The sequence below is a fragment of the Xenopus laevis genome, chromosome 8S (assembly GCF_017654675.1).
Source record: "Xenopus laevis strain J_2021 chromosome 8S, Xenopus_laevis_v10.1, whole genome shotgun sequence".
NCBI classification, from domain to species: domain Eukaryota; kingdom Metazoa; phylum Chordata; class Amphibia; order Anura; family Pipidae; genus Xenopus; species Xenopus laevis.
In genome coordinates this window covers 20302432-20315999 of record NC_054386.1, presented here as the reverse complement: position 1 = coordinate 20315999, position 13568 = coordinate 20302432, and the positions used below count along the sequence as shown (strand labels likewise).

General features: G+C 39.3%; 1 protein-coding gene across 2 annotated transcripts in view; it reads right to left on the bottom strand.

Moving 5' to 3' along the window:
- The window catches only part of asb2.S (ankyrin repeat and SOCS box containing 2 S homeolog), a 38522-nt gene extending 25274 nt beyond the window's left edge, over positions 1-13248 (bottom strand). Inside the window, exons 1-2 of one of the 2 annotated variants that reach the window (XM_041574869.1) lie at positions 13140-13248; positions 4365-4632 (exon numbers count right to left, since the gene is read on the bottom strand). In XM_041574869.1, the coding sequence (XP_041430803.1) occupies positions 4365-4624 (260 nt within the window). In that variant the 5' untranslated portion in view covers positions 4625-4632; positions 13140-13248. The remainder of the gene's footprint in view (positions 1-4364; positions 4633-13139) is intronic. The other variant, XM_018232408.2, reaches the window with a different exon arrangement.
- Positions 13249-13568: the final 320 nt, after the last annotated feature.

The following is a 13568-nucleotide window of genomic DNA, read 5'->3' as shown; positions in this document are numbered from 1 at the left end:
GTCGATCATGTCCAGAGAGAGAGCGGAGAGATGCACAGAGAGGCAGAGGGAGCGTTGGCTGCGGCAGTCGCTGCTACTGAGATAATAAAGCCTCCCGCAGCTGAATGAAAGCAGATGCTTCAGACTCTCAGCTGCTCCAAAGCACTTGATTATTTTTGGCCATGGGAGGAAACGTCAGGGGATTTGAATGACCATATAAGACAAGAGTGAAGCAAAACACACGCACTCTCTCAGCATCCCTATAGGTCCTGGGGGGTCAAGGGTTCACCTTTAGGAAACCACAGATCGGACGCTGAGTGCTGCTGAGCCACAGGCATGCGACTTGGATGGCTCCTTGCTTGTGTTGCTTGAGGACATGGGGCTCCCATTCACTTGTGCCACGTTGGGGCAGAGTGTGAGACTCAGCTTCTGCAGAACCTCTTGGGAAGCAGTCATCCCTAGTCATATTCTGTTTGTTTACAAAATATCTAGTAAATCACACCATGCAGTTTTTAATTTGCCCTTAACAGAACATGAAATGATTTCATAATGTGTGGCATATTGTCTCCCTTTCTGCCTCAGCAACAGCACACACACCAATAATAAGAAACTTATACTATTACCATAATAAAATATAAAAACTTGGTATTCTGTCATTGTCACTTCCGAGCAGTTCCACAGACAGGAATATGCTGGCCTTTGTTCTAGGACCCCAAGTGTCGCTTGAAACTGTCAGGAATTGAATTCAAATGTTTCTCACTTGTGCTTGTCTGCTTTTTTTACCTGCACTTCGGTCTTAACACAAAGTGGTATATTTATCAAAAAGTGAAGTTAGAGATCGCCACAGTCCTCTAGACTAGAGTGAAGTTCCGCCACTCTCCATTCATTTCTAAGGGATTTTAAAAAGTATTTTTCAAAGGGTGAAAGTGAAAGTTCATCCTTTGATAAATACGCCTTTCAAAATCCCATAGAAATGAATGGATAGTAGGTCAATTTGAATAGGGTGGGTACATTAAAGTAGTATGGACGTCTTTATTAGAGATGTTGGTGCAAATTCTTGAAGTGGCCACTTTTTATTACAAATGTCCAAGGAACCTGAATAAAGACAAAAGAGATCATATAATGCCCTAGACATGAGCCCACTGTAAAATGAATGTTCCATGGCCCTCAAATATCTCGAGGAAAATGTTAACTCAAAAAAGTTCAAGTCAGGACTTTTGCAGGCAATCCCGCTTAAAAAAAGGAAAAGTTGCCAGCATTTTTTCAACTTTAATGATGTCACTGACATAAGATTAAGGAAGATCAAGCTTCATTTTAGCAGTTCGCCTGGTCTGAAGCGGAGATGTCAACTCTGGCGAAAGAGGTAACGTTCAGTAAAATCTGCACTCTAGTGAATTTGTGGAGCAATGACATTCGTCTGAATGAAAAGTCGCCTAGCAATAGAGTGCGAATAAACGCTAGCGACGGTCTATTCCGCTAGTGAATTGTTGCCTGCGCCTGCGCAATGTCCCTGCGGATTGGATTTCTCGCAAATTTTTGCTAGAAAAGGCCACTTCGCCCTTTAGTAAATCTGCCCCTAGAAGACTGTGGCGATCTCTAACTTCACTTTTTGATAAATATACCCCAAAGGCTTATCTGGCACTGCTCTGTAATTATGTACAAACATTCTGCTCTATTGTGTAAATGGGATGGAAGAAATGGTAAGAATACCATTCCTGGTTCCCCAAATCTTCCATAAATTCATCTTGTAACATAATTGATCAACACAAATGATTGACAGCTATCCAATTTCCAAGGCAATGATTAGCAGCTACTTAGCAGATCAGACAATTTTGCATATAGGTGAGAATGATTAGACTTCACCAGCTGGGACAGAACTGCAGAGAAAATGGGAATTCTATTTCCTGAATGTATTTATTTTGGTATGCAGTGTACATTTTTGTATCAAATGCATAATAAAAAACATGTTTTAATAAAAGGAGCCTTCGTTTGCCTTATTCTTATCTTGCGGTTATGAGTACAGTGCATGCATTGTTTGCTTATGACCTCCAGTCACTCTTCATACATTTTCATCTGTGTGTTTCCACAAATATGTACATACAGATGTTGTTACTGTAAATTCTACATTGTAGTGATTGTTCTCCTTCATTATGTATCTGTCTTACTGATTGGGAATCTTAAAGGGATACTGTCATGGGAAAAACAATTTTTTTCAAAATGAATCAGTTAATAGTGCTGCTCCAGCAGAATTCTGCACTGAAATACATTTCTCAAAAGAGCAAACAGATTTTTTTCATATTCAATTTTGAAATCTGACATGGGGCTAGACATTTTGTCAATTTCCCAGCTGCCCCTGGTCATGTGACTTGTGCCTGCACTTTAGGAGAGAAATGCTTTCTGGCAGGCTGATGTTTTTCCTTCTCAATGTAACTGAATGTGTCTCAGTGGGACATGGGTTTTTACTATTGAGTGCTGTTCTTAGATCTACCAGGCAGCTGTTATCTTGTGTTAGGGAGCTGCTATCTGGTTACCTTCCCATTGTTCTTTTGTTTGGCTGCTGTGGGGGGAAAGGGAGGGGGTGATATCACTCCAACTTGCAGTACAGCAGTAAAGAGTGATTGAAGTTTATCAGAGCACAAGTCACATGACTTGGGGCAGCTGGTAAATTGACAAAATGTCTAGCCCCATGTCAGATTTCAAAATTGAATATAAAAAAATCTGTTTGCTCTTTTGAGAAATGGATTTCAGTGCAGAATTCTGCTGGAGCAGCACTATTAACTGATTCATTTTAAAAAAAAATTTTTTCCCATGACAGTATCCCTTTAAGGGGGCATATACTATTCCCAGGGCAGACAGAAGTACCAAGGGGCTCCTTATTGCTGATCCACAGAGCACTTCTGCTGAGGGGAATGGTTACACAGTGCACCTCAATCTAAATTAAAAAAACCCAGCACAAGGCACACAGTGCAGTATTTGGGAGTACAGGCCTGCCCCGTCCTTAGTGCCTGCCTTGCACCCATGTTTTGCACTATGCACACTGCTTTTCTTAAAGTGAATTAATCCGTTGTCTTTTTATATATTCATTTAGCAGAACCTTTCCATTAAAGTAGTTACAGAATTCGATAAATAATTAAATTGGTCATTGTAATGTAATAGTAGGCACAAAGTTTATACCAGGTCTTAGATGGTGGTGGAATGACAACTGTGGGGGTGGTTCGACCAATCGTAATTTTCTCACCTAGGTTTGAATCAACCCCTGGACATGTTCTTCATCAAAATGATAGTTCATGAATAGTTTATCTGTGCGCTCCTTAGCTGTATGATGCCAAGACAGATAAAACAGGTTTTAGTGCTGTTCCGTATGACTGAATAAAGACAATTTTGGTAATCACCTTATACCAGAAGCTTCCAAGGGATTTTGGGAATTGAGGTGACCATAGACATTAATGGGCCCATTTACTTAGCTCGAGTGAAGGAATAGAAGAAAAAATACTTCGAATTTCGAATGGTCGAATATGGCTACTTCGACCATCGAATAGGCTACTTCGACCTTCGACTTTGAATCGAACGATCGTTCGACTATTCGATAGTCGAAGTACTGTCTCTTTCACAAAGATGCAGATTTTACTGAACGTTACCTCTTTCGCCAGACTTGCCTTTACCAGCGCAGACCAGGTAAAGTGCATTGGAGTGCATAGATCTTGCTCATTTTCTGTTACTTACATCATATTTTTTAGTGGGAAAAGTCCAAAAAATTATAGCCTGCAAAAGTCCTTATATTTTTTTTGGGTAACCGGGTTCCCCCATACATTTTCTAACATATGGAACATAAACTATACACTGGGCTCATGTGTAGGGCATTATAACAACTCTACTGTCTTTATTAAGGTTCCCTGGACTTGTGTAATGTAATGTATTTGCTGCAACATATACGTCCATTCAACTTTAAATTTCCCATCGTATGCAAATTAGTGAAGACCTCTAACGAAGTTGCGCTAGGCAGAATTGAACGCTAGCACATCTTTGCTTTGATTTGCTCCCATTACCAGCGTTCAGCGTCCTGGATGCAACTTCGAATTTTAGTAAATTAGCGTTGTCTGAGCGAATTGTCGCATCTTAGTAAATTTATCCCATTGTTTTTTAGCTATTTATTTATTGTACAAATATAAGATACATGGGGAGCAAACCCATTGTTTTCACTGTAAATTGATGAAGCCTTCAGATGAACATAAATCAAAGAGACTGATTCCCAAGTGAGACTGATTCCCAAGAGACTGTTTAACCACTTCTCTATTAACATGTTTAACATAATAATAAGGTATATTGACACTGAGGAGTTAAGGTCCTGCTTTCACCAAATTGTTCTTTGACCTGTGTTTCCTCACCTGTTCCTAGTGTTGGCTGCTATGGGTGCTTGTTTAGCAGTGGGCCTGTTGTTGCGGCAGGCAGCTGTTGCCTCTGTATTGACGCTGGCTGACAGCTTCTGATGAGTGCGGGCAGTTGTTGGGCCTGAGTTGTTCTCCGTGAGACTTTGTTCAATGGCCATCTGAATCAGTTCCTCTTCACTCATACTGCTATACAGGCTATAGTCCTCTGAGCCCAGAATGCTTCTTGCAGGACGGGGGCTGGAAACCCGAGTCGCCATTATAAATTCTACAGAGAAAAAGATAATGCTCAGATATGTAATAAAACCTTGATAAAGAATGTAGCTACATGTATGGCTTTATCTGGTTATATGTTACAAGAGTAAACTGTTATTTTTAGTGATACAAAAAGCCATTGTGATATAGACAAGGTCACACAGAGAGTGGCAAATTAAACATATATACACACATACTGTACCTCCCAACATTTAAAAATTAGAAAGAAGGACAAAAAGATCTGACCAAGCCTGTTTTTTGGGTCACCTAATAAACATGTCCATTTTACAAAATTTGGCCAGTTATGAAGTTTGAACACATTTTTAGGAGTTTTTGGGTCATGTGTTGTGTGGTATGATAGTTTTGCTAATAACGGTGAAATTGCCCATTTACCTGCTAGTCCCAGTTCTCCCAAGAGACCTGCTTATCTTAAATAGTTAAAACTGTATCTTTGCTGACAAATGTATCTAAGTACAGATGCTAAGTGGGCTGTCTGCTAGAAAGCCTTTTATTTTAATTAAGTTTTCAAAACATTGTATCTTTTTCTGGCATCAGTGCAGGAGACCAAAGAGAAACTCATGATGTATTAAATAAATTCAGGACTGCAGGCTAAGCTGTCCAAATCCTGACAGTTGGGAGGTATGCACACAATACATGTACAGACTTTTAGGCTAGGGCCAGATCATCCTTGCAAAGAATCTGCTGTCCTGCTGCTCCCCTTGTTTTCTAACTGCAGGCAGATTTTGGCACAAAATGCATAAATTTGCGCTTCGGCACCAAAATTTGTTGCATCTGCCTACACCTGAGTGGAGACAATGCTTCAAGTTTAGGCAGAGCAGGAACAGAAGAGCAGTAGATATGTCTGAAAGCACCAGTACCAGTCTTTTTCAGTCTGAAAAAAATTAATTTTGTGTACTTTTCAATCACCTGGAAAACACAAGGTTGGAAAGTACCACGTGCTATCAAACTAAAGGGACATCTTTTAATGCAAAATAACAGTGCCGCCATGCTTCATAGTTGGCATTCTAATTATCTTTAAGATGGTGGTTGTTGTAAGATGTTTGGTTTTAAGTCTGCTGTGAGCAAGTTTATGAAAAGTGAATATATTTACAAACTGATCAGCACTTATTAGACATGCATAAAAATGATACAGAAATACATAAAGAGGGGCATTTTGGCATAATAGTATTCTTAAAAGATGACAGAAAAGTAATCAAATATTGATTTTACAAAATCTATTTTACACTGCATGTCAAATTTCATGATCAATAAACAGACACTTATATATCAATGAGGACTTGTTCAGAGTAGAGCTTTATTATTGGCACTTAACAACTGCTTATCTTAGTATGGTTTCTGGGGCATTTCACTGTTGTCAGAGGATATTTCATTCTAGCAGAGGGTTCAGTAGGGTAGCTCACATTTTCATTTAGGGGGACAGTCCTGAACTGCAGACTCCATGAGGTTCGAAAATTAACTGGGAGTGTGTTGGGGCTTTATGCCTACCAGAGACATGACTGGGCAAAACTGGATATGGTCATGGCTGATTAGCAGCATGCCCTTAAATGTTCTGATTTATTTTAAAATGTTACTAAGGGGTCAGTTTACTAAAGTGCGGTAAAAATATGCACACAAAATATAGACAAATTTGTCTCCAAATATGTTTTCGCCAGTTTACTAACCTACGGTAAATATAAATTTTTGAATTTTCTTGCGCAAAAATAAGTTTCCACCAGTTATCGCATTCGCTGAAAATAGCAATATGTACACATTAACGCTTGGTTTACTAAACAGCGAACTGTGCGAAAGACAAAATTTACGCAAGAATATTCGCAAAATTTTACCACCATCTATGTAGTGGCGTAAAAGTATTTTTTTGCCAGACAATTCTCATGGGGCAGGAAATATCCCATAATACTTGTTTTTTTTTACCCATCATTCTTTGCTGACAGGAGAGAGTAGCCAGAGATTGACTGGTATGATTTCTTGTTCATATGATTCAATGGCAGAAGGGTTTATATGATGCAGACATGTTTGATTGGTGTTACTCTGGTAATGTTGTTGGATGGTATAATCATCTGTCAATAAAGTTTATGAGTTTTGAAGATGCATTTCTGGCCATAAAGGTCACAGTAAAAATTGCCATAATAACCGCCATAAAACATAAACTGTTAAAATTACCGCTAATTATGCTGGTTTGTTAACGTGGTTACCGCAAGTGATCGCAATGGCTTCTGAGCGCATCGCTCTTTAGTAAACTTAGTCGCTGCGAATATTCTGGTGGAAAAATATTCTCAGCGATAACATGCGGAAACTTAAAATCAGATTTAACGCACTTTAGTAAACGGACCCCTAAGTATGTTTCAAATATAAGTTTACCAGATCACACAAAATTAGGGACTCGCAGTGTCAGACTGGGGCTCCGGGACATGCAGGTCCCACGCGTATCAGGGCGGCCAGCACATCAGTAGCTGTTGGGGAGCAGGGGATTTTCAAGCTTTAGTGCAAGCTGAGCCCCCTTTTCCCCAGGCTCCCTGGATTGCGTGTTCTGCTTCCTATAGTTAAGCCACTGGGAATCAGTGTAGCCCTGCCACATACATTTATTAGAAGTGCCCCAGAATTTTCTGATCTTGTAATTTAAGATATGTATACAGTGTGTAGACATCTGTGTCCATATATTTTACTGAATATGCATAGGAACATAAAGTGATCCTTATACATCTTGTTGGATAGCTGCTTTGCATATTTTCAAGGATCAGTCTAAGATGGAAACATATATTTATATTTTCCAACTATGAGCTAATAAATAAAGCTTTACCTGTGCGGCACATTGCTATAGAAGTTTCTGCTGCTCCCCAGGCAGAAAAAAGTAATTTCTCAGAGTTCCATGGGTGTTATAGCTTATGTGAACATTCATTTTTAATAAGGCAAATAAAGCAAAACAACATCAAATATTAATAAATGTGCTTAAAAATCCCTTTCTAATTCCCTGACACTGATATATGGTTGCTTTTATTAATGGACACATATCATTTGCAGGGCAACTTATGGAACCCGTGGATTTGTTAAATGGGAAGTGTCCCTATGCTACATCTCTCACCTTGCTTACTTCTGATCTTGCCCATTCCCACACTTTATGGCTCAACCCCTTCAACTTTTAGATTGTAAGCTCTTTTTGGCAGTATCAGTTACTGGTCGCTATGATTGTAATTCTGTATGTACTTTGTATAAACCCATTTATTGTACAGAGCTGCTGAATATGTTGGCACTCTAAAAATACATGTAAATAATAATAATAATAATAATAAAGTGTCAAACAGTGTATTAGAAAATGCATATCATAATAAACAATTTCACAGCAAAATACACCTACAATGTTAAAAAAATAACACTACAAAAAATGTGCCCTTGTGTAAGTAAATTTGGCTAATTTTGATACTTGGTATTCTACCATACACCACTAATCTGTACATGCGCATGCTTGATAAATGTGGTAGATCGTTGGCCAATTTTGTTATACCTGCTGTTGCCAAATCTGAATCTGAATTTATCCAATAATTTCCCCAGGATGAATGAAAATCAACCAATCCACCAACTTAATCTACCAAAGAAGCATTTGAAATATTTTAGATACAAGTGATTCCATAGGCCCCATTGGACATTCGTTTACTGGCATTATGACCTAAGTTACAGTTTATGTTAAATTTACTACTGTTTACAGAAGCCCCAGGGAGGTTTGGAACTGGAGAAGAACTACTCCCTGAATATCCATTTAAAATTAGTGGGCACTGATTAATCACCCATTTAGAACTGCTTGTTCTACGTTGTTCTTGCTTGTTCTTGATTTAGGTAGAATGTTCTATACACACACACACACACACACACACACACACACACACACACACACACACACACACACACACACACACACACACACACACACACACACACACACACACACACACACACACACACACACACACACACACACACACACACACACACAATGTTTATGAACTTCACAGTTGCAATCCTATTACACTGTTATGCACATCTTATGCAGTTATGCACTTGACAGTGAAGCAAATTGTTGAAGCATACAGTATACAGCGACTGCCTATGAATAACAACAAAGACGTTTGATGAAATGCACAGTCTTTATTTTTAGTTTCAAGAATATGTTTCTGTGTGCAATATGGAGTCTTATTAATGGTATGATATACTGCCCAAGACTATAGATGGCTTTTCAGAGGATGTTTGTTAGCAGCAAGAGAAAGTGAAAGTTGTCACACTGAAAATATCTACTCTATCTGGGGGTATGTTGTTACAAATGAATGGTATAGAACTATAAGGCTCTAAGTTATTCCATAAGACATAACTTTTGAGTGAAAGTCAAGTGTTTGGAAAATGTGTCAATGTAAGTGCCAAGTATTTTCTACTGTTTGTTTATGTGTAGCATTATATTTGCATAATATTTTACCCAAGGGTAAACATAAGGGGTTATTTACAAGGGCACCAAAAACGAAGGAGCCAATGTAAAGCCCATAGCGATGTAATACAGTAATATAAGGTACTTGCTCCTGCAATTCCATATGGATGCAAATTGTGTCCATCCTCGAGCTGCTACCAACCTGGACCTAGAAGTCAAGGGTGCAATCAGATGATTGTTTTTAGAAGTTCAATTTGCAGCTGGCTGATAAAAGCTAATCACTGGTTGGTTGCTATCAGGGTCGGACTGGCGCTGGGGGGGCCCACCAGGTTACTAAACTCCGAGGCCCCCCACGAACATTGGAGCTCACGTCTGCGCGAGCGCCGACACACTGCGCGTGTGCACACAACCTGGTGCACATGCGCAAACTACGGTGCGCATGCGCTACCAGAGCTGGAAATTCATTTATTTCTGGGGCCTGGGAGATCAGGGGGCCCAAAGATTGGGGGGGGGACTGGGTCGGCGGGGGCCCATGAGGGCCGGGGCCCACCGGGTTTTTCCCGGTGTCCCGCCGGCCCAGTCCTACACTGGTTGCTATGGGTTACTGCCAAGGTGCAAATGTGCCCAGTGTTGCTAAATGAGCCCCATTGTATGCAGTTGCAGACATGACGCTGGAATTGTGGTGAAAAATGCACTGTGTCTGAAACTGTACTATGCACACTGTGCTTACAGTTAGAAATAACTCCTTTTGGTATTGTATTCCTGGGAGTGAGTGTATTTATAATTTAAGGAGGTTCATTGCTCAAGTCTCTTAGTAAGAAATTTGTGATAAAACTTGTCTAGGTAGCTTTTTAGCATATTGCGAGCTTATTTTCTCAAGCACGACTGCTGCAGAACTAGAAAGCTGGTCATAACATAACTTCAAGCTAAGCACTATTGAGAGTCTAGTATGATAGAGTCTATACACACAAAAACCTGCAGGAGAAAAATTCCTTAAAGGAAAACTATACCCCCAAAAAGAACACTTAAGCAACAGATAGTTAACATCATATTAAGTGACATATTAAAGAATCTTATCAAACTGGTGTATATATTTAAGTAAATATAGCGTTTTATGTCTGTTGCCTTGACCCACCATTTCGTGATGGTCTGTGTGCTGCATCACCTGACCAGAAATACTACAGCTCTAATTGTAACAGGAAGAAGTGTTAAAGCAAAAGACACAACTCTGTCTGTTAATTGGCTCGTGTGACCTAAGAAGTAAAGTTTGTTTGGTTTGTTTGTGTGCACAGTGGATTGTACGATCCCAGGGGGCGGCCCTAGTTTTTTTAAAATGGCAATTTTCTATTTATGATTACCCAATGGCACATACTACTAGAAAAGTATATTATTATGAAAATGGTTTATTTACATGAAGCAGGGTTTTACATATGAGCTGTTTATGCAATATCTTTTTATAGTGACCTACATTGTTTGGGGGTATAGTTTTCCTTTAATTGCAAAATAAGCCTTATACAATAAGATTGAATTTTTCTAAGGTGACATTGCTTATTCTGTCTAGATATGTGCACTGGAATTCATTTGGAAGGAGTTTAACTTTTTTCTACCCAACTTAACTATGTTACTATTTAGCTATATATGTGCATTTGTTAATAGGAATATGATTACCGGTATGTATCTTTATCTTTCAAGCTGTAATTAAAACTAGCTATAAACAGTTTCCATGAAAAGCCTGTAACAGTATATGTTAGAAATATGTTTGCTCGCCCAACAGTATCATCTGAACAATTTACCTTTTAGAATATTTTTTTCACTGTCTTAAAAAAATCATACAGATCTCTGTGGATGTCAAAATCTGTAACTGGTCAGTATAAACCACCTTTAAATCAACCTACAGCCAAATCAATCATTTTGTGCAAACTTTAACTGGCCACATATTGACAGCAATGGTACACATAACAGAACTTCATAACATCATAAGCTGACTCCTGTCATATATAATATCATAGCGATGTTAACTGTCTCAGCTGCTCACAGCTGGTGTTTGGATACTTGATAACATGTACTTTTAATCTAAGAAAGCATTCTGTTTAATATGACAGAGAAATGTAAATGTATTGCTGAAGTTATATCATATTGCCCACATTGTTATTCTGAACGCTGGTATCGTTTTCCTAGCTCTGATCTCAGTAAGCAAGTTTAGCACTTCAGTACAGTACAGATTGTTTTACAGTGTGAAGCTTGAAAAAGACAACATGCTTTCAAACACAAGCAACTGCCAAGTTCATTCATCATTGTAATTCAAAGCAGGATCCTGTTGCAAAGATTGTGTATTGTTCCCTGGTTGTTATAAAAAAGTTACATGATAAATCTTGCTGTAGTGTAATTAGCCAGGCTAAGTTATTCTTTGTATGTATTCTATTATGTTTTATGATATATGATCTGATACATTGCTTGATGTTTACTTCTAGGTTTGGACAGTTGACTGCACACATTCTATATAGATGACACAATACATTCTTTATAGCTGAACAGGCAGGCATCAAACCCACCAAGTAAACAAATCCAGAGCAGCACCATCTGTCAGTCTATATAAACTGCCTGTGGCCTATATTTGGCCAACAGAACACCTTATATTCATTATAACCACTTTAGATGCAAGAGCATCCAGGTCAGCTTAAATCCAGCTTGTCTGTCTAGAGCAGGGGTCCCCAACCTTTTTGTACCCATGACCCAGTTGGGGAGCTACACAAGCATAAAAAAAGTCCCCGGGGGGGACAAATAAGGCTGTGAACGGCTATTTGGCAGCCACTATGTGGACTGGCAATCTCAAGGTGGCTTTGTATGGCAGTACATCTGTTTTTGGAGCAACCTATACTTGCTGCCAAGCCAAGAATTCAAAAACAAGCTCCCGTTTTGAAACCACTGGGAGAAACATCCAAGGGGTTGGAGATGGAGAGCAACATGTTGCTCACGAGCCATTGGTTGGGGACCAATGGTCTAGAGCAATAACCCTGACTTGCTTGGCATGACCACACATCTTTAGGCAATGTCATTGCAACTTATACTGCACTATACGACATTTCAGATTGCTAATAATTAGGGATGCACCGAATCCACTTTTTTGGATTCGGCCGAACCCCCGAATCCTTCGTGAAAGATTCGGCCGAATACCTATTTGCATATGCAAATTAGGGGTGGAAAGGGTAAAACATTTTTTACTTCCTTGTTTTCTGACAAAAAGTCATGCAATTTCCCTCCCGCCCCTAATTTGCATATGCAAATTAGGATTCCGATTCGGTTCGGCTGGGCAGAAGGATTCGGCCGAATCCGAATCCTGCTGAAAAAGGCCGAATCCTGGCCGAATCCCGAACCGAATTCGGTGCATCCCTACTAATAATGAGCATTGCAACTACACAGTAATCCAGTGCTAAAAAGGCTGTGGAAATCCAAATGTTGCTGAACTGCCAGTGCTCCCTAACAGCCTTTCATTTTCAAAGTTGTAGTTCATCAACTTAAATGCTACAAATAGCGAAAAATAACTTTCTGTTGCTGATTTTTATGTTATGTTTATGTTATTTTAAATCTGATCAAGATACCCCTAAATATGGATCCATTCTGTAACATTATTAACCTTGAGTGAATTTGGAAATAAGGGAAAAATGCAAGGCTGTATGTGATTTTTAAAAGGCTTTCATCTAAGAAAAATGTGCAAGATTATATATAATATAAAATACATTGCAGAGTGCTGGAAACTATTACATTCATTGCAAATCACTGCCCAACGCCCAACCCTTTGGTTAAGACTCTATGCTACTGTCTGTCTGGGTTTGCCACTGATGTAGGTAGCCAAGCTTTATTAAATGCATGAATAGCATTTTAAATAAAATGACTGCAATGATTTACTAATAAATTAGAATTTAAGAAGAAAAGCATACTTGAATACATAAAAAACAACACTAGTAGATTGTAAGCTCCATATGAGTGATGCACTTATCTAGTAGTGCAATGCTTGCTCAAACTTGCTAGAATTCAGTGCAGCAGTATAAAGCAACGTTTGAGGATGTTGGTAGCATGCATGCCTGTGTTACCTTTATACTTCCAGGAGAATGAAATGGGCTTTTTAGAGATTCTTGGGCTTACAGACAGCCCCACAGTTGCACCCTCTTCCTCCCTTGCAGCAGATTGCTTCTGCCTCTGTGAAACTGCCCAGGAACACAGACTTTGCAGACTAGAGGTTATTTCTGGAGCACCACATGATCAGATGTGACAAGCCAAAACTGTCATGTATCTCAGATTTCCTATACAGAGATTAGAAGAACCAGCTCTGCCAATCTGTTCAGAATACAGGGGCGTAACTATAGAGGAAGCAGACCCTGCGGTTGCAGGGGGGCCCAGGAGTGTAGGGGGCCCAGTGAGACTCTAATTAATTAGCAATTTTAATATATCTTGGTAAAATAGGCCAACTTATAAATATTTTGGGGCCCTAAATTGAATTTGCTATGGGGCCCAGTAACAAC